This window comes from Anthonomus grandis, chromosome 1 (assembly GCF_022605725.1).
Source record: "Anthonomus grandis grandis chromosome 1, icAntGran1.3, whole genome shotgun sequence".
NCBI lineage: Eukaryota > Metazoa > Arthropoda > Insecta > Coleoptera > Curculionidae > Anthonomus > Anthonomus grandis.
The window spans coordinates 50411570-50431697 of NC_065546.1; the positions used below are offsets into that span (position 1 = coordinate 50411570).

A 20128-nucleotide genomic window follows, 5' to 3' on the forward strand; every position below is an offset into this window, starting at 1 on the left:
CTGTTTGGTGCGGACTTTGGACAGGTGGAATAAATTGGACCGTACTTCTTCGAGGACGAGGCTGAAAATGCAGTTACCGTGAACAGCGAACGCTATCGTAATATGCTCACTGAGTTTTTATGGCCTCAATTGGATGGTATGGATACGGGCGGTATGTGGTACCAACAGGATGGTGCGACATGTCACACTACACGTGAAGCCATTCAATTGTTGCAAAGAAAGTTTCCCGGTCGTGTCAGTTCACGGAATGGAGACCAGAACTGGCCCGCAAGATCATCCGATTTAACGCCTTGCGACTTTTTTCTTTGGGGCTTTTTAAAATCTCTCGTATACGCTAATAACCCAACAACAATTCCACAGTTGAAAAACGAAATTGGACGTATTATTGGCGAAATTGGGCCGCAATTATGTGATAATGTAATTGAAAATTTCTCAAAACGAATGAGAGTCTGTCACGAAAGTCGAGGCGGCCATTTGTCAGATATTATTTTTCACGTTTAATTGCAGTGTATTAGCTTTACATTAAAATATAAATAACACTCAGTTTAAAATAAATTATGACTTTTATTTACCAATTAAAACGTGCGCTCTTATTGGGACACCCTTTAGAACCTTTAGTAATTACCCAGAAATATATATTAAAAATTATTTTAAAAAAAACTAAACTGTTATCAATTATATGTCAATCAATTATATGTTAAAGCAGTAATTACATACATATCAAGAGACAAATCATTTATAAGTTTTCCAACCCATACATTTAACACTAGGGCACACTGTAAAAAAGAAGCACTAACACAAAATTTCAAAAAAATATTTTTTATATAGTGCCAAAAATATACAACATGCTTCCATAAATGATATAAAAAATAAAAACTTTAATAAAATAAAACGCAAAATTAATATGTACATGGTTACTTGTAAATAATATAGATTGGTTTACTAAATGACTTTGTCCGTGCTTACTTGCTACTCTATTTTTTGGTATAACTTAATCCTTTCATCATTTACATATTTAAGTACTTAATGTAATATTATATTTACCATTACTTATAATAAGTTATTTTTCTGTTTTTTTTTAATTTCATTAAACCATGTGCACATACAGATTGTAATCCATTGTGCACTCAATAAGATTTTTATTACATGTATATCACTTGTAATATTTGAAATTGAATTTTTATCCATTGAGTTATATTTAAAAATCAGATGTAAAATTGTGCATCGTCTGTTGCTGACTTTCCTGCTATAAAACCAAATAGTCCTTCTAATATAATATTATATTTATCCAAAAAATATAGTACTTAAAGCGCATTTTTTCCAAGACTTCTGAAATATCAATATATTTTGTATTGATATTTGCCATTTTAGAAAATAGATACTATGGACTACAGAGAGTAGAACTATGTATAGTATAATTATTATTATACATATAATACAATTTTTGGACCACTGTTTGAAAAGAGGTTTTGTTTTGCCCCAGCTATTTTTAGGTTAATATTAGGCAACGTGCCAACCTGGAACAAAAGTTAATTATATTCGTGATTACAGGTGTAATCTCTCAATCACTTTCATTTTAACTTAGAATCCAGAAATATTACGATATTTCTTTCAAAAGAATTTCCTAGTAATTTATGTATATATTATTCTATAACAAAAAGTATATTAGGTCATCATATTAGCCAAATACTAATCACACTGCTAATATTTGTTTGCTTAACATAATTGATAAGCTTCGTTAGCCGATATTGATCATTCAATTATATTTACCAATAATTAATTATTTAATTCATTATCTGATAGATACAATGTTGCTGTAATTTTAACAATACAGGGCATAAACCATTTTAACCAACACAGCCAAATAGGTCAACTATTAACCGAGTTAGTTAATTAGAAAACTTTTTGCCGAAGTTATTAAATGGTGACGTCGAGCTTGATACTAAAATCCATTTAAAGTATTAAAAGTTATTTGATTGACGAAAATTTATATTTTCCCGGCTATTCTATATAAAGCAAAGTATATTGAAATGCATATTTTACATGTTTTTCGGGGTCAAATCGTGTTTTATTCATTCAGTTTCCCGGGATAGCAGGTATTTAAATGTCCAATGCATTGCCAAGGTTTGCCTTGCTTCGTCCATCAAATTTTAAAGTATTATCAAATATATTCAACGTGTAAGCAGTATAAGTCCATATTAAATGTTATTAAAGTTATAAGGATAGAAACTCCTATTTTTCATGAAATGAAGCATTGTTTTTTACTTCCAATTTTTTTTATATACAGTATTATTACAGAAAATTGCTTTTATTTCAGAAACCGAACTACTTAGATAGGGAATCGTTAGAAAGGGAATTCAATTTCCTTTTAGAATATGTTATAATATACAGTGTGTTCCATTTAAAAAAATGCACATATCAACTTTTGTATCTAGCGGTAAAATCACTAATTTTGAGCAACCCTGTATAACGTATAACAAATGTTTATAGTGAAAACTAATGTACAATACTTTCGTAAATTACGTTTATAATTTCTGTTTTCTGCGCGTTCTAGTGCCGTAGTACATAAAAATTTATATGGAGCTATGTTTTGGTCAAAAAATTAAGAAAATAATTAATTTATAGGAACAACTTATACAAAAACAATCATAAAGTGACAGCGGATCCGAAAATAAAATAATATACAGGGTATTCCATTTAAAATAACAAATTGCTACTATTTTTTGGTATAAGCGGCAACGCTGTATCGCTAAAAATATTTTTAATTGTTATCATCAGCTCAAATCCATGATGCCAAATTTTCAGAAAAAATCCATTTTCCGTTCTCCGTAAATGTCTGAGGTACCATTAATCAAAATTTTAATAATTGTAATAAATAAGGATTTTCTCCCTAAAAAAATCTTCTGGACACGACACTGATCCGACAAGAGTAGTAATGCTAAAATGCGTTTAAAAAAAAGAAAAATTGTTTAAATTTTAAGAACAATTGTAAAAGTATTTAAAAAAAATTGTAAAAGTATTTCTTTTTAAATTGCAAAGAAAATGTGTTCTAGGCGCGGTGCATCCATAAGCTTTTATTGAATTTCCATAAACCATCTGCTATTTACGTGAGTCTTTTATCCTTTATACATCAGAAAAGAGCGACCACAAAGCCAAGCCATCTTTTATCTCCCGTAATAGTGTTTCCGAATTTCATTTTTCATTTTCAATTTTTCACCTTTATATATTTTTTTTTTGAACGTAAAGCAATTTAATTGTTACCATTTTCCAGATGAAATGTTTTGAAATGAATGACCAAAGTACGTGGGTTTTTTGTTGTTTCGGATAATGAAAATTTGCAGGTTTTATTATCCCGGGCATAGTTGCTGCCTGTTCATTTTTTTTTCTGTTTCGACGTGGCTTCATTATTTTTTTAATCAAAGTGTGAAAAGTTTAGTTTTTAAATTTTTTTGAGAATTTAGATTTTTTTCACTAACTATCCAGCTTATCTGGTCAGATACAATTTTTCTAACGGAATGATCGCTTTATTGAAAAGTCTTTTGACTGTTTCAAGTTTGACTTATTTTGAATCAATTTTCAATCTTTGGAAACTGATTGATTCAAAAAGTAAATCCTTTTTTGCAGGATTCTGTAAACGTTCGATCTATTGATAAGTCTGTTGACATATTCTACATTAGTTTTCAATTTTTTGAAACTCGTTGATTCGAGAAGTTCGCCTTTACGTCATTCTTCTTAACAAAATTTCGTTCATTTTCTGTATAAGTCTGCTGACTGTGCAAATTTTAAAATGGGTTGCATTCGTGGTCAGTCTTTAGAAACTCATTGGTTTAAGAAGTAAACCTTTAATTTTCAATTATACACGATTTTTCTTAGCAGAATTTGTTATAGAGTCATTAAGGGTAAGTGTGCGCATGTCATATATGCGCAGGGTATACGCGCATAAGTATACGCGCATACACTTGCCCCGTCTTCTTCCATTTACTTATATTACTTTATTTTTTAGCAAAATGCCCCGAAATTACCAAAGAAAAAAACCAGAAAAAACGTTAGTGACTCAAGCCCAAATAGACGAAGCGAGAAACCTGATTGGTCAAGGTGTTAGCCAAAGAGGAGCCGCAGAACGAGTTGAAATTAGTGTGTCAGCTTTAAGAAAAAGACTGGCCTTAAAGCAGTTTCGCTAGGCCGCTTTAGACCGACAATTACTAACGAACAAGAGCGCGAAATCGCTGAGTATTGCTTAGCTATGGACAATATGTTTTATGGTATTACGATCCACACCTTACGCAGATTAGTTTTTCAATATGCCGAAATTAACAATATTCGTAATCGATTTAACAAAGTTTCTAAGATGGCAGGACGCGATTGGGTTGCAGAATTCTTGAAAAGACAACAGCAATTGGGGCTACGCCAATCAACGCCTACAAGTCTTGCTAGAGCGATAGGATTTAATAAGGCTCAAGTGGATAGATTTTTCATAAATTTAAATCTGCTTTATGAAAAATATAAATTTGATGCTAGTCATGTTTACAACATGGATGAAACTGGGATTAGTACAGGTCCAAAGAAAACACCTAGAGTAGTGTCAGCAAAGGGCAAAAAAGTAGTAGGTAAGGTTGTATCTGCAGAAAGAGGCATAACAGTAACAGCGATATGTTGCTACTGGTCAATATGTGCCTTCCGCTTTTATTTATCCCAGGAAAAGGATGAAAGGTGAACTTCTTGATGCAGGGCCAACTGGCTGTGTTGGTATGGTATCCGACTCAGGATATATAAACACAGACTTGTTTAGGCAGTGGCTGTATCGCTTTAAGGATCATGCCCGTCCCCAAAAAGAAGCGCCAGTTTTATTAATATTGGATAACCATTCATCGCACATCAACCTAGAGGCATCCAATTATTGCAGACAATTGGGAATTGAAATTCTTACCCTTGCTCCACACACCAGCCATAAGATCCAACCCCTAGACAGAAGTTTTTTTGATCCTCTAAAAGCTAAATATTCTGTAGAATGTGAGCGCTGAATGAATCAACATCCTGGAAGAGCAATAACGCAGTACCAAATAGCTGGCCTTTTTAACGAAGCCTACAAACAAGTAGCAACAGTTGGGAATGCTGCATCTGGTTTTTCTGTCACTGGGATATTTCCGTTTTATGACGGCATTTTCCAAGAACATGACTTTCTGCCCGCTTCGGTAACTGATGTTGAAAATATTCGTCAGCAAGAGGAGATAACTACCAACGCAACAACAACTTCGTGCGACCAATGAGGAGAAGGTAGATGACCATGTAGCACTGATCACTATTAGCCCTTTTCCAAAAGCATCAGTTTCGCAAAAGAGAAAAAGAAAGGCCCAAAAATCTGAAATTGTCACATCAAGTCCTTTTAAAGAAGACTTAGAAAATAAACAAAAAATGGACGAAGAGTAAAAAGAAAAAAATAATGAATTTGCGCAGTGTTTCTCCCCAAGCGGGACCGTCTATCCTAAAAAAAAGAGACGTAAAAAAGAAAATTTTAACTGAAAATATAAAACAATATTTTTGCCCACTTTGCAGTGAAAAATTTGAAGAGCCTCCGAGTGAAAATTGGATTCAGTGTTCCAAGTGGTGGCATGAAGCATGCACATCGTACGAAACTGGAATTTTGTGTGCGATTTGTGTCAATAAACTAGTGCGTACACTTATACCTAAAGCTGCGAACACTTACGAATATCTTGACAGTTTCAAGCGTGCGCAAACTGCCTTAAAAACTTTTTTTGTATTATCTGAGAAATGTTTAAGTTTAACTGTATATTATGTTTATGTATTTATTAGGCATACTTAAACGTAATAAATATTCTTTTTATACAATTTTGACTTTTACATTTTTTATTTTATGCGATAATAAACACAAAAGTGCGCACACTTCCCCCAATCGACTACCTTTAAGTTATTGATAACTGAATTGTCTGTTGGCTATTCGAAGGTCGGAGTATTTTATGTCAGTTTTTGATCTTTAAAAACTCATCGATATAAGAAGTCTTCTGTTCTTGATTTTACAATTTTTTTTAACATAATTTTTGCAATTTTTGACCAGTTTTCCTTCTATCACTAATATAGAAGGTTATTGAGAGAATCGTAATGGTCAGAAGGACAAACTTTCTAAATTTTAATCTATCAAATTTTATCAAGAATACGGTGTACGTTTAGATCGAGAAGGATGCTACATTTTTCGAGGATTTCTATAGAAGTATTATTAATGACGAAATGGCTTCCGTATCTGTATTTTAAAACTACCTTTCTAGGATTGGCAAAATTCAAAACACAAAACCTCAAAACACAAAAAAAATGATTGTAAATATTTTTATAAGTTTAAAATATTACTAAAATGTGGTCAATTACCGTTAATGTAATACCGTCCTAAAATGTCCCTGGAATCCATTACTATTGACCTTTTTTATAGATATACAATGAAAGCAATGTAAAACTTTGCTTTTAAAAGATACCGCTGACATTCATACTCAAACCTCGTAAAATTTTTTGTAGAATCTAGAAATTTTTTATTAAATCTTATTGATCAAATTTATTTTATGTGGCCCCAATTGATTAAAATAATGTCTATCTGAATATTTCTCTTTTTAAATATTCCAGAAAAGAACGCAATTGATTATTTTGATTTCCTCACGCAATCTACATTTATACGTTTCGTAAACACGAATTTGAAAAGTCTGTTGACTGTTCCGTTTTCAAACTGTGAAAACTCGCTGACTTTCGACTTTACCATATATTTCTTATCAAGATTGACTTTACGGCTGATCTCTTGCTAAGTCTTTTTACTGTTTAAAGTTTGGAATTTGCCGGATTAGTTTTCAATCTTTGGAACTCGTTGGTTTCAGTCTCCTATTTTACAATTATTCTTTTAAGTAAGCAGCTATCAATTTCTGGAAACTGTCAAGATATTCGATTAATAAATTAATTAATGCATCAAGTTTTCTAATAATGCTTTTGAACTCAATATTACTGAGTTCTTGACTCAGTATCGGTTATGACTTCCTTAAATAAGTTCTTAAGTTCATGGAATTATAAAATGATGACAAACGACTGGTTTAAATTTATTACTATCTAAATGGATAAATAGAAGAGGAGAACCAGTTATTATTGTGGTAGCTAGAACTACTGACAATTCCAGGAGAGGTATGCTGGATAGGTAACGAAACTGAGAATACCACATAAAAAGGTCTTTCACTTTAGGAAAGCAATCTAAGATATTTCTAAAGAAACCATTTAGGAACTTACTTAGCTGGCTATAGCTTTCACGATGATATTGCAAACTTATGTTTGTATTCACCGAGTTTTTGTATTTTATAATAATTAGATACCATAGTATCCCATATGCCGTTACTTAGCTCAGATTGATTGCGTTTAAGTATATAGTAAATTAAATAGTTCCTGCTATCACAAGAATTACAATAAAGTAGATTATGCTTCTTCAATTTAAATGAAAATGATACTATATCCCGTTTGTGTGTAACCGCTTTTTCTAAGCCCGAATACTTGTCGTTTAGGCAGTTTATCTTAGACCACTTTCTGAATAACACCGAAATCGATTTGCTTTTTTTTTCGTCTTTCACAACGGGATTGGAGTAATTTGTGGCCAATTCTTCTCCTTTTATTCAGCAAACTATAACCATAACGTTTAATATCAAGCTTTATTTAAATTGTTTTGTTTACGTATCATTTCTGCGGCTGCATTCTAGCATCACCATAATAAGGTTTATTACAGTTCCGAGTGGCAGCGACCAACTTTGCTACTAAATTTAGATTTTAATGGCCTCGCGTGGCAGATTAACGACACAATTAAATGAAATATCACTGGTTAATAGCGACTTAAAAGAGATCTGAGTGAAAGTTTCATCTAAGTGTTTCCAGAAAATAGAGAGATTTTTGGGAAATCGAAGGTTTTATCACTTTCATTTATACATATTCTCCAAGTAGCTAATTAACGTAACTCGAGTTTTTGATTGAATCTTAAGGAGTATTAACATCTTTAGAGATTCGTATTGGGTGTGTCTGACACCAGAAAAAATATCAAACGAGGTCGAAACACATTCGTTAATAAAATGGAGGGTCCAAAATGGTCTACGAGAATGTGTTTTAATTAGCTCTCTAATATTCGCCACAGTCAGACTTCCAAAAAGCTTCAGTTAAAAACTATATGCGCTCCACCAATCTGTGTATAAAACAGTAGTAGTATCCAAAGGTTTTACCGTATTCCATCCATGTACTGAAACATAAAAGCCTTATGCTTCATGCAACTCATTTTCCTAATTAATCCCTTACATCAGCCTTACTGTTGACCCTTTAAAATCTTTATCTCACTTAAATTATAAATGAACCAGAATAACTCACTTATTCTGGTTTTTTCGTGTTCCAAAGGTGTCCTGCTGTAGCAATAACATAGATTTCTTTCTGTCTTGCTCTCATCGTCCATTATTCTTTATTGTAAGATTGTACCTATAGTCGGCTCGTTTTACCCAAACACATAACGGATTATCTCGGGGTATAAGTGAGCGGACCGGTTAAACAATGAATTCCTTATCGCCGTATTATTCACTATTTATATTGAGTACCGGTTTGGAGGGTACTAATATTTTTTTAAAGGAAGTGCTTTTTTATACTATTCTAGGAAATGTACAAAACTCAAATATAGTGCCGAAAAAATGGGCTAAGAGGATTATGTACCTGAAAGGTGATAATTTGCCTGATTGGACAAATAAATACTTTGGTGGTCTATACTTACATTCTACTCATTTTGGTATTTTGAAGTGATATCATCACCCTATTAATTAAATTTACTTTGTGATTTTTGAATTTTTGAATTATGGATTCGCAAGAAGACAAAAATATTGCTCAATATCGGTTTCTATTTTCGGGTGAACGTCGTTTAGTTTTAAAAGTACAAAATTATTTTAAACAAGAACAAATAACATGGAACCATTGACATCTGTTTTGGCAATAAAGAAGCGGGCATGTGATGCATACCATATTTCAAGAAGCACTTTACATAAGATTTGCAATATAGATGAAGAGGAACTGGACAAACCAAATAAAAGAATCCATCGGCATCCAAAAAGTCTGAATCCCAAACAATTAAGAGCGAAATTAGAACAATTATTAATAATATGTATAAAAGTGAACAACACGTGACGATGGCTGCCGTACTACAAATAATAAAGGACATTAGGACAAAGAACTTTGCGACATTAGTTTAACTAGTTTGGCAAAAGTTCTAAAGAATTTGGGATTTCGTTACAAAAAGACGAATAATCGGACAGTACTATGTGAACTTTCACATGTAGTGACAAAAAGATAAAATTTTGTGACAAAATATCTAAGAAATAAAATATCGATCCCAAACAATTTGTGTTTCTAGACGAACCTTGGATTTTTGCCAAGGGAACTCATCAAAATCATCATGGCAAGATGGTAGCACGCAATGATATCCCAGCAGCAGTTCTGGTTGTGGAAAAGGGTACATTGTGCTACATGCAGGAAATGACGAGGGCTTTATCTCCAAAGCTAGATTGATTTTCTCTTTGACAAAAAAACAGACGACTACCACGGAAATGTGGATGCCGATATTTTTGAACATTGGTTTGAAAAAAAAGTTCTCAAACGGTTGGAAAATCCTTCTATTATAGTCTCGGACAACGCCTCATTCCATTCCAGAGTAGAAGAGAAATTTCCCACTAGCAGTTGGAAGAAAGAGGAAATAAAAACCGTGGCTAGAGCAGAAAAATATTGCTCATGACGATATATTTTTAAAGGCTGATTTGCTGCAGAGATGTAAAACGTACAGGTATAATAAGAAGTACGTGATCGATGAGATGGCTCTTAAATATAGGTATGAAGTCCTGCGATTATCGCCTTACCACTGCCAATATAATCCAGTTGAGTTGATTTGGGGCATAGCAAAAAATTATTATGAGAAGCACGCTTCCAAAACCACCGATGAAGCCAGTGTCCTTAATTTATGGAACGAATCCTTACATCAAATAAAGGAAGATATATGAGAAAATCACACAGAAAAAATTATAGTTGAAAACTATCAAACCGAGCAAGTGATAGACGAGGTACGACCCCTAATTATACGCCCAGACGACTATTCAAGTAGTTATGAATCTAATTATTCCGACACTGACATATCTTCAAAATCAGACTTACCTTAATTTATTATATTTATTTCAGACTAAACCTCCTTTAATGTTATAATTGTTTAATGTTTATATTTTTGCTCCTCTGTTTATATTTTTTAACGTTTCTTTTAAATATAATAAGTCTTTATAGTCTATTTAGGTCTTTTTTAGTCAAATTAGTATAAATTTACTTGTTGGACGACTTAGATTAGAACAGAACTAGAATTTCCATCAAATTCCATTTCTAGTTAAAATTGTTAATGTTGTTGATATGCTTAAAAAATTATTTTTCTAAAACCACTGACTTTTTATAAATATGGATGATTGAGAGTATTTTGAAATATATGCATTTCAATATAATTAGGTGTTGATAATAGCTCCATTCCAATATCAGGGCATGACTAAATATTTTTACACTTATTTTGGAATGAGTACCAGTGATGCCTATAAATTTGTGCCATTATAGGCATCACTGGTTTTGTATAAATTAATTGCCGATCTATAAATCAAACTTTAAAACCTAAATTAAGGTTACCGGATCCTAAAAGTCTCGTCTGAAAGGCTCGGGCGACAAATTTTCTACTCGTTTATAATTTTGCTTATTCTACACTTCTTATACATTGTATTATTTCGATGTAAAACATTTTTTTTTTCATATATACATATATTTTTATTTTATAACTTTAGTTCTGCATGTGCATCGAACGACATGCCGCATAATGATGTGCGAACTACAAGTGTTTATTATTTTAAATTAAAATGAAGCGGAAGTAAATATCTTAGGGGATCAGCTGCGGCAATAGTATGCTATATTTATCACATACAATAGCTTCTTTAGATATGTGTTTTAGTATCCAGTTTGGCGTGATATACGTATGGTTTTTGGGTTGTATGCCAGCACTCCATTTATTTATCGCATTTTTTTAAATTTATTATCTTAAGACAGCTGTTTTAGAAAAGGGAGAAGCAGTTCGAGAACCACAAAAACTACAGCCTTGATACCACTTATTTCAACCTATTTTTCTACCCGGGTTCTTAAATTTATCTTTTGGTGATTGGCATCACATCACATAATAAGAAACAAAAGTATTTTTTCAATAACTGACCTAATTTTATTATCAATAACTTTATTAATGATTAACTTAATATGGTTTTTTATACATACACATGCCCCATCACAAACAGGTGAATGACCAGGGGGTTTTGTGATTGTTTCCAAAGGGGTAGTGGGGGTTTTTACTTCTCCGAGCAAAGCGGGTGGGTCGCATTCCACTCTGGCTTGAGAGCCCGGGCAACAGAGCCACGATTTTCTCGGGATATCGCCCGTGTATGGTTCGTCATATGTTCGTTCATCCTAAAAATCAAAAAAGGTCTTATGAAACAAATACATTTTACAATTATAAAAAATCCAATTTATTTCCAAATTAAAACATATTTTCCAAAACCATTAAAATTTAATGCTATGGTTACATATTTAGAGTGTATTTTTAAGCATATTGCAACCGTTGTTACTGAGTAACCCGCTATAAAATGTAAGCTTTATTGGTTTAAGTAAGAAACTATAAAGTATTTGTTAAGAACAACATGAGTCATGTAGGACGGTTGAAAAGCTAAATATATTAGGATACATTATTAAGGAATTGCAAATAGTATTTTTCTTTTAGTTTTTTTTATTGATTCTTGCTTATTTGCTTAGGGCTAAACTTCGTTCCTTTACAATAATCTTACAGATTACTCATCATCTTTAAGATCATAGTCTAACTATAGTTGTTCTGCTGTGTGTTAGTGTGTATGGGCGATATGAACGTAATTTCGTGGATCGGAATAGTTCTATTAGTACTTTTTTAATTCCTATTCTCTCTTGTAAGCTGTACGAAATATAAAGCGACTTTCTAAAACTCTTTGGAGGTCCTAATTGCTGGATTGAATTATTCTGTCGAATGTTAATATAACGCACGGTAACGTCATACATCATAGTATGCCTAAAGTAACAGATTACCAGTATATCATCTGAACTCGTATGTAGGATATCTATATAGAAGCCTAAAAATAATTTATTAAGGAATTTTAAATATTTTGATCTTGAAGCGTTCCTAACTTGATGACTTGACACAGACTGGAGATTTTCTATCTCGCTTATATAAATGAAGAAGCACAGTTTATGAAAGACAAAATATTGAAGGTATTTAATGGGAATGCCTCTTAAAAATAATATTGTTATAATTAAATTCATGTTTCGCGCGTATTGGCCATGCAGGGTATCCTATGCACCAGTAACATGCGCGCCAAGTTAATGCGCAAAGAAAAATACCGGAAAAAGTCCTCTTAAGAAAGTCAGTCATAAAAGGTGACCAGTGCTTGACATTCATGCAAGAAAGAAACCGTAGGAGGAATCCGAAAACCGTCAAGAAGTATTATCAACCATACCATATACACTAATATGACTAATATATCAATTATACTGTGCCTTACATTAATCACTTCCTTGGATCCCAAGGCGACCGGAGAACGTGAGATAAGGTAGGTGCAATCTGTATGGCGGCAACAAATTCTATTTAGTTTAAATAAATAATTAAGTACAGTCCACATTTTGAAACATATAATTAAATGACGCTAACCGGTTTACGCACACACCTCTATTCAGAAAGTATGCGTAACAAAACCAAAGGCACCACGGTTTACGGATGAATTAAGAATCATGAAAGGGCAGCGAAATAAATAATTGCCTAAACATAAGCAAACAAAAAAAACAGAACATTAACAGGCATATAAAGAAATCAGGAACCGTCTTATAAATGCAATTGGCAGCACAATGAACACTGGCATTCACTTTTCTGGATATCATGTCAACTCTATAAAAAGTTGCTTCGCTGTCACAACAAAAACCTCGATATTTTAAAATAAAAAAATTTAACTCAAAATTGCCTCAATGGCAAATCAACGCGCCCTCCACCGTTGCCTTCTTTTTTCAATTTTAAGATGCCTCCGCCCACTTTAATTCTCCAATATATTAAGGTGCTGACTAATAATGCCAAAAACGATGGTCCGCAGTATGGTTAAGGTCTGCAGGTCAACTAACTTTAATATGAGTTCAGTGGTTACCCTCTTTCATTACCATGTACAATTTCTTAACTTTGGAACTCAATGACAAGTTCCTATTTGAATATTTGTTCATACGTCCGGATAGAGAATGTTTGGGAATTACTGGAGCCTTAAGAACCTCTAAATATTCTTCTTGAGCTACCGGAACTTCCACTTTAGATTGAACGGTGCATAAGAGGCTGAAAGTTAGCGGAGAAGGCAAGGCCATATGACGATTGCTACGAGAATGTGTAAAAACATACCATTTCTGACGTCCAGATTTACTACACCGAATAGCAAATTAAGGTTAAAGAAAGGCTTTCAGGTGGAAGTCCCGACAAGGAAAAAATGGTCAACGAACCAAATCAAGGAGTTAGACGATTTCCAAGCCTGGTACACAGATGGATCATGGATGGAAAGTTTTTTTGTTTAATATTTATTTGAATGGTTTACCGTATCAGATTCAGTGACCTTAATTTATGTTTTGAAGCATGACTTTCAGATGGCGCCTGTATCTATATCGGCATCACGAACTTAATAAATATACCTGGAATGCTAATGCATATCGCCACAATGACAGATACCCAAAAATGACTGCTGCCTGGTGGCCGCCATTTTTATAGTGCTCTTTTGATGTTGGTCACTCTGAACATTTTCAATGTTGCAAACAAAATATATTAAATAACGGTAATGAAGTTGACGACGTTGACGTTTGGTCTGTCACGAACCAAATTTATTTTTTTCATTGACATTGCTTTTAACCCATCATTGGGATTCTAGTAGGGAGGATTTTTTCTTTCATAAATTTTAACGAAATTCTTAAGGAAAAAACAAGAAAAATCGCAGATCTAACGCAACTATCTTAAATTCTTAACTAAATGTAACTTTTTAGTTTGTTTTTATAAACATAACCTCCCAAAAACTTTAATTGTTTTGTTTCCCTACAATTGGCACAACTGAAATTTGTCAGCGTGACCAACATTAAAAGGACACAATCACGCAAAATGGCAGTCATTTACTTTTCATTGAAGTGGCAGTCCAGGTATATTTATTAAGTTCGTGATCGGCATGCATATATATCGTAATGGTCGTACAAAAGTAGTATGGCTTCTGTGGAATATCCAGATCGCAATCGCCATTCCCGACATTTTACAATTCAACATCTACTATTCTATAAACGTGATAAGGTTAGTCAATTTGCAGATAATTACAACACGAAAGACAATCTTTGGAAAAATGTACTTCAAGGGAAACACTAAAGAGTAAAGAGTTCCATGTAATGTAGGTATTTGTTAAGAACCTATGGGCACGTGGAGAAGTTCACCGAATAACTCCGGACAATTTCAGGATTAAAAAGACCTGATCTATACCGCCTCGGCAATCTGATCCGACATGGACCGTAGAACTTCCAACAATCACAAACACAACCTCAATTTTTCATAAATAAAAAGACACTCACAGGGAGTTATAATACGAAACCAGCTCGACTCATTAAACAGACAGTATTTAACTCATTCAACACACAATGGGCATACGACTGTTTGGATTCATTGACTGTATCGAATTTTTTAATTAAAAAGAGATTGGTAAATTAAAGGTATAAGACTTTAGCCTACTGATAATATATATTTATATATATATATATATATATATATATATATATATATATATAAATAACTATCTGGAAATACAGTGACTAATGCTTTTAAGGTAATACTGTGATATAAATTAGGTAGCTCTGATACTCTCAACTTACCTTTTCCGCCTTACTAATAGTATACAAATGGCCAAAATTTAAGTCGTTTGCGAATGGACTCGTGACGCAGCATTTGCTCTGATTGGTTCCTAAGGGGCCGTAATTTTGGAAATTAAACCCGTAATCGATAAGATAGTTCGGCCGGCCATCCGGCAATATTTTTCCGTAAAGGAAGTTGGGGTGCATATGGGTATTGACGGGAGATGGGGAGAACCTGGTAATTTCGTCATGCTGGTTGACTCGTGGCGATAATTTCAGGCTACCTAAAAACGTAAAAGATGTAGTTAGTATCTATATCTTTACTTTTTTACCTATAATACTGTTTGTAAGAAAAATAAAAGACCTATCATGTATTCTTATATATCTTAAGGTAAAGGATTAGCAGTAAAAAGTGTTGTTATACTAAACACAAATTTGTTTCCCTTCGCTCTTAAGAAAAGGACACAGGAGTTATCGATAAAGGAAGGAAATTGATTCGCCAAATTATCGGAAATTTACTATCAAAAATAAGGGTTCCGTTAAGTAAGTTCCGTAACATAACCTTGGTGAATCGTCGGTTAGAAGCGGTATTTTTACGGTTCCTGAAAATATCGGTTTGAAATGGAACGCTCTGGTTTCTTGTTGGTCCTTGGTCTTGTTTTTGTTGGTTGATATTAGGTTATAAAATTCCATTTTTGGGTTACCTATTATTATTTATAATACCAATAATATATAGCTCCATTACATCAAGATCAAGTCCTGGATTTGAATTGCAGTCAAATGTATTGAACGCAATGAATAGGATGAAACAATTAAATGATTAAATTTCATGAACAGGAAAAAACCACGAAAAAATCAAACCAAAACTTCATAACATTACCTACAAATACCCGGATGTCGTAGATTAAACTCAGAATATAAGTACGTTTAATCCATGACATCCCTAGGAATAACCGAAGTTACCGAAAAAAATGATCGGTTGTTTCGGTGGACATTTGCAACCAATTTTTTAGGAACCGCGTTTCATAACCGAACCAAATTTCAGAAATTGTATGGCTATGGAACGGTAACCGGCACAACCGTGGGAACCGGTTAAGTTACGGAACTTACCCTAAGTGTATCGATCATTCATCAAGCCGCGCTAAGAACGACTTCTCCAGGTTCTTATGACGTTTTCATCTAATTTATTTTTCCGAATATAAGTCGTTAGTTCTAGTTAAAAAGAAATATTTATAAAGTTGAAATTTAAATCGCAGTCGGCAATTCAAATTGTCTTTCTGCTACCAACCACTACTTATTAATGATCCCTAAAGGCTAACTTTGAATAACGTATGGATCAAGGAATCCTGATTAATGTCCCTATGTCCATCAAATAAATGAAACTGATATCCTTCATAAATCATCAAGTGTTTAGTTTTCTGGACATAACTCTCATAGCATTTCCAGAGCTAAAAATAAATGTGTCGGAATGCGTATCCGAGGCTTCAAAAACGTTTACATGTGTTTTTTCGTTTTATTTATAACATAGGGCACAAAGTCTGATGTCATATTAATTTACTGCAAGTATGTTAAAAGCTTTTTCCGAATGGCCTGATTAAAGCGCTTTAATTGAATACTGTATAGCTATATGTATTATATATAATGATGACTATTTTTTTTAAATAAGAATAATAATGTCCAAAATCAACATTATAAACATAAAAACTATCTAGATCAGAATAAACTCAAAACGAACATACAAAAAATTGATCGGCAGAAATTATATAAGGAAAAAAACATTAATATAGGCGTTTTTTTTGTAAAGGGGATTAAAAAAGCAATTTTTCATTGTATGCAAACTAAAAAATTAAAACACAATGAAATAAAAAGATCAAACTGGATAACAGACTCGCTAATTAGATTGGTAAATTATAAGAACAAGCTTTACAATAGAATGAAAAATACTGCGCAAGATCATAACATAAAAGAAGAATTTACCAGATATGAGAAAATATTTACTCAACTCTTAAAAAATGCCAAAATAGAATATTTCTAAACGCAGCTAGAAAAAACAAAAATGACCGTAATAATTTATGGAAAACTTTAAAAAATATTAAAAACGTAGACAAGAAAACGAAAATTTTAAATGTAAAAATACTGTTAAGATTGCCTTGGTATTGTTGCTGCTCATTTAGCAAAAAACATAAAAACTGATGAAACAATCATTTTTGAAGAAGCTACAGAAGAAGAAGTTCTTAAAACAATTCAAACTCTTAAAATGAATAAATCGCTATAGGCCAATAGCATTGATTAGCAATAGCAATAGCGATATGTCAAAAGTTTTTGAAAAAATAATAGAAGATGCTATGGCGGATTTGGTATCAAAAATATATGATTCAGTGGATAAAAGCAACCCAACTATCTGCACATTCATTGACCTCTCAAAGGCTTTTAACACTATATCACATAAAATTTTACTGAAGAAATATTGGTTTTTATGATATTTCGCTAAATTTAATACGAAGTTATTTGGAAAACGGATTACAATGGGTTGAAGTTAATGATGCTCTTAGTGATTCCTTGGTAGTTACGTATGGTGCTCCTCAGGAGTTAGTTTATTAGCGTCCTAGTGTGGTGAGTAAAACTTTGATCATTGGGATAGATACTTAGTATATGTTTATTCTTCCACGCGCGAGTTTTCTCTTGTGGCTAAGCTTTGTGTTTATTGTAATGTTAAAAAGTTATAGTAAGAAAATTATGTATACCATATTAGTAAGTTTACCATATTGCAATAAATGTCAGATTATTATTATTATTCACGAACGAAACTGTTAAACAGTTGGTATTAGATAAGGGTAAATTAAAATAACTCTGAACTATAATCATAATTTTAATATGAAAGTGACAATGCAGAAACTAGAAACCAAAGGAATGAGTTAAAAAATTACTTGAAACTCCGTAAATCGTAATTATAGGTAATACTTATATATAACCCAGAAAATCTCATTGTATTGTGTAAATCATAATGGTGAGGGTAGAAAAATACCCACTGGTATATAACCACGCCAGTTCATGTTAGGAGCGGTTGCTAAATAGAGCACTCTGTTATCAGCAGCCAACGCAAAGATAACTTGCCTTCATTTTTAGATAAGCAAACGACAAGTGGAGAACTCCCTCATAAATATTCCAAGCGAATCAAGCTGAAAGAACTTCAATACCTCTCCAGAATCTTGCCTTTAGCTCTGCCACATCCCGAACTGTAAAGTTGGCGTGGTTTCTAAAAATAGAGATTACCCAAACCCTTTGGGACTTCACCATTTGAAGTTCATGTAATTAAAATCTCCATAGCATAGGGCTTGAAGAAGAAAATTAAGATTAAATAAGAAAAAAAATTAATTCTGCTGAAAAAGGGAAAGCAAGGTTCCAGTTCCCCAAGAAAAATAGTTTTTTTTTTAAATTTGTAAATAACTGTGAACAATTTATTTACGTTCTAGATAAAGCTGAATTAAGAAATTTAAGTCCCTCCCAAATTACGTTAGAATGGTGGATAAAATTACTAATACCCCTAGAAAATCATTACTTATACAAATATCTTTAAGAAATTTTTAACGATTGGAGTTCAAAAAAAACGTCCTGTTAAAGTTGTAATTGGTGCGGGTCTAATATGTTCACCAAAGATGAAGAGGATCGGCTCGACTGTATCACAGGCAATCTTTAAAAATGTTATCACTGACATATAATGAAGAATAATATATAACAGTAATATCACAACCGACACCTGATGAAACTGCTGCTCTATATGACTAACAGGCAAAGATCACAAAATACGGTCTCAAAGGCACCTAGGTTTGATCTTCAGATAAGTAGTCAACGGCAGAGAATGCAACAAGTGGGGAAACCAGTTTCAAGTAAATTAAGTTGACGAAAAGAACTTCAATACTTTTCCAGAAAACCTGTTCCAGCTTTTCCACACCCGAAAATAAGAAAGTTAAGACGTTGAGAAATCCAGTCTAAATCCTTACGCAACGTCTTGTTCACATCGTGCATAAAAGGACTCATACCACTCAAAGAACACTCACGCACATATCTTAAGAAAATTTAACCAATTATAGTTCAAAGAGAACTCCCGTTGAAGAATTTTACCATTTAACCTGACTCGAAAGTTGTAATTGGTGGGGATCTAGTATGTTCACCAATGATGAAGAGAGTCAATTGTAAATACTATAGAAAAGAAATGGATAATATTCACGAATATTGTTACTAATACAAACAAGGAAATATTCGAGGCTAAAATCACAGCAAGGAGAAACTCTGACAATATCTTCATAAAATCGACCAGTGCATAAAACTCGTCGTGACAACAAATCTATTTGCTTAACGCTAGTTTATCGAGTCATTAAGATTTGTCACATTTTGTTTTACTAGGTCTCATACATCCGGCTGATAAAGATGTTATGATGAAATTATATGAGCCGTGTTTATATATGCTGCGAGATATGCAAGTTTCATGCTGTTTTGAAATATTCATTTTACGAGGAAGTAAGTAGTTTATTTGATTGCTAATAAAGAAGTCTCCTGAGGATTCCAAGGTAAAATATAACGTAACTGTAAAGTATGTTTTTAACAGCGAGATGGCAGAATTGAGCACTATCTCCTCAAAACATTTTTATGCAGCTGACATTTTGAAATTATCGCAGTTATAGAAATTCGTGTCTCCTGAGGGTAACTTCACCTAAAATTAAAAGAATAATGGAAGACACAATTAGAGACATGAAGAGTCGAAAAACTAGTAATTGGGTGGAACGATAAATTTATATAATGAACAGAAAAATTTAGAAAAGTTAATAAGCTGCACAAAAGCATTTTCTTTTACAAAGTGTCTTCATACATTCAGGCTGTGGTAACCAAATTACTAATGCTCCCAACATAGTGTACTCTTCTTTTAAGACCTAAAATTGAAATAGACCTATTCTCTTTTTAATGAACCCACATTGAATAATGTGGAATTTCTTTAATTAAATTAAAAAAAATCACTTCAACTGGTACTTTTGTTAATGGCATCGTTCCACTTTATATTTACTCCAAACTAAGAATAAAAAATAATTTTGTCCTTTAATAGTCCTTTAATATTAATACCAAATTTATTCCTGAAACTTAAAGA

General features: G+C 32.8%; 1 protein-coding gene across 7 annotated transcripts in view; it reads right to left on the bottom strand.

Moving 5' to 3' along the window:
• LOC126740421 (colorectal mutant cancer protein) overlaps nt 1-20128 on the bottom strand; it is a 123922-nt gene that overhangs the window by 46912 nt on the left and 56882 nt on the right. For 6 of the 7 annotated variants that reach the window (XM_050446633.1, XM_050446704.1, XM_050446552.1 and 3 more), the window contains 2 exons: nt 15010-15272; nt 11338-11526 (listed from right to left, as the gene is read on the bottom strand). The exons of the other annotated variant lie outside the window; for it this stretch is intronic. In XM_050446633.1, the coding sequence (XP_050302590.1) occupies nt 11338-11526; nt 15010-15195 (375 nt within the window). In that variant the 5' untranslated portion in view covers nt 15196-15272. The remainder of the gene's footprint in view (nt 1-11337; nt 11527-15009; nt 15273-20128) is intronic. 7 annotated transcript variants of the gene reach the window in all.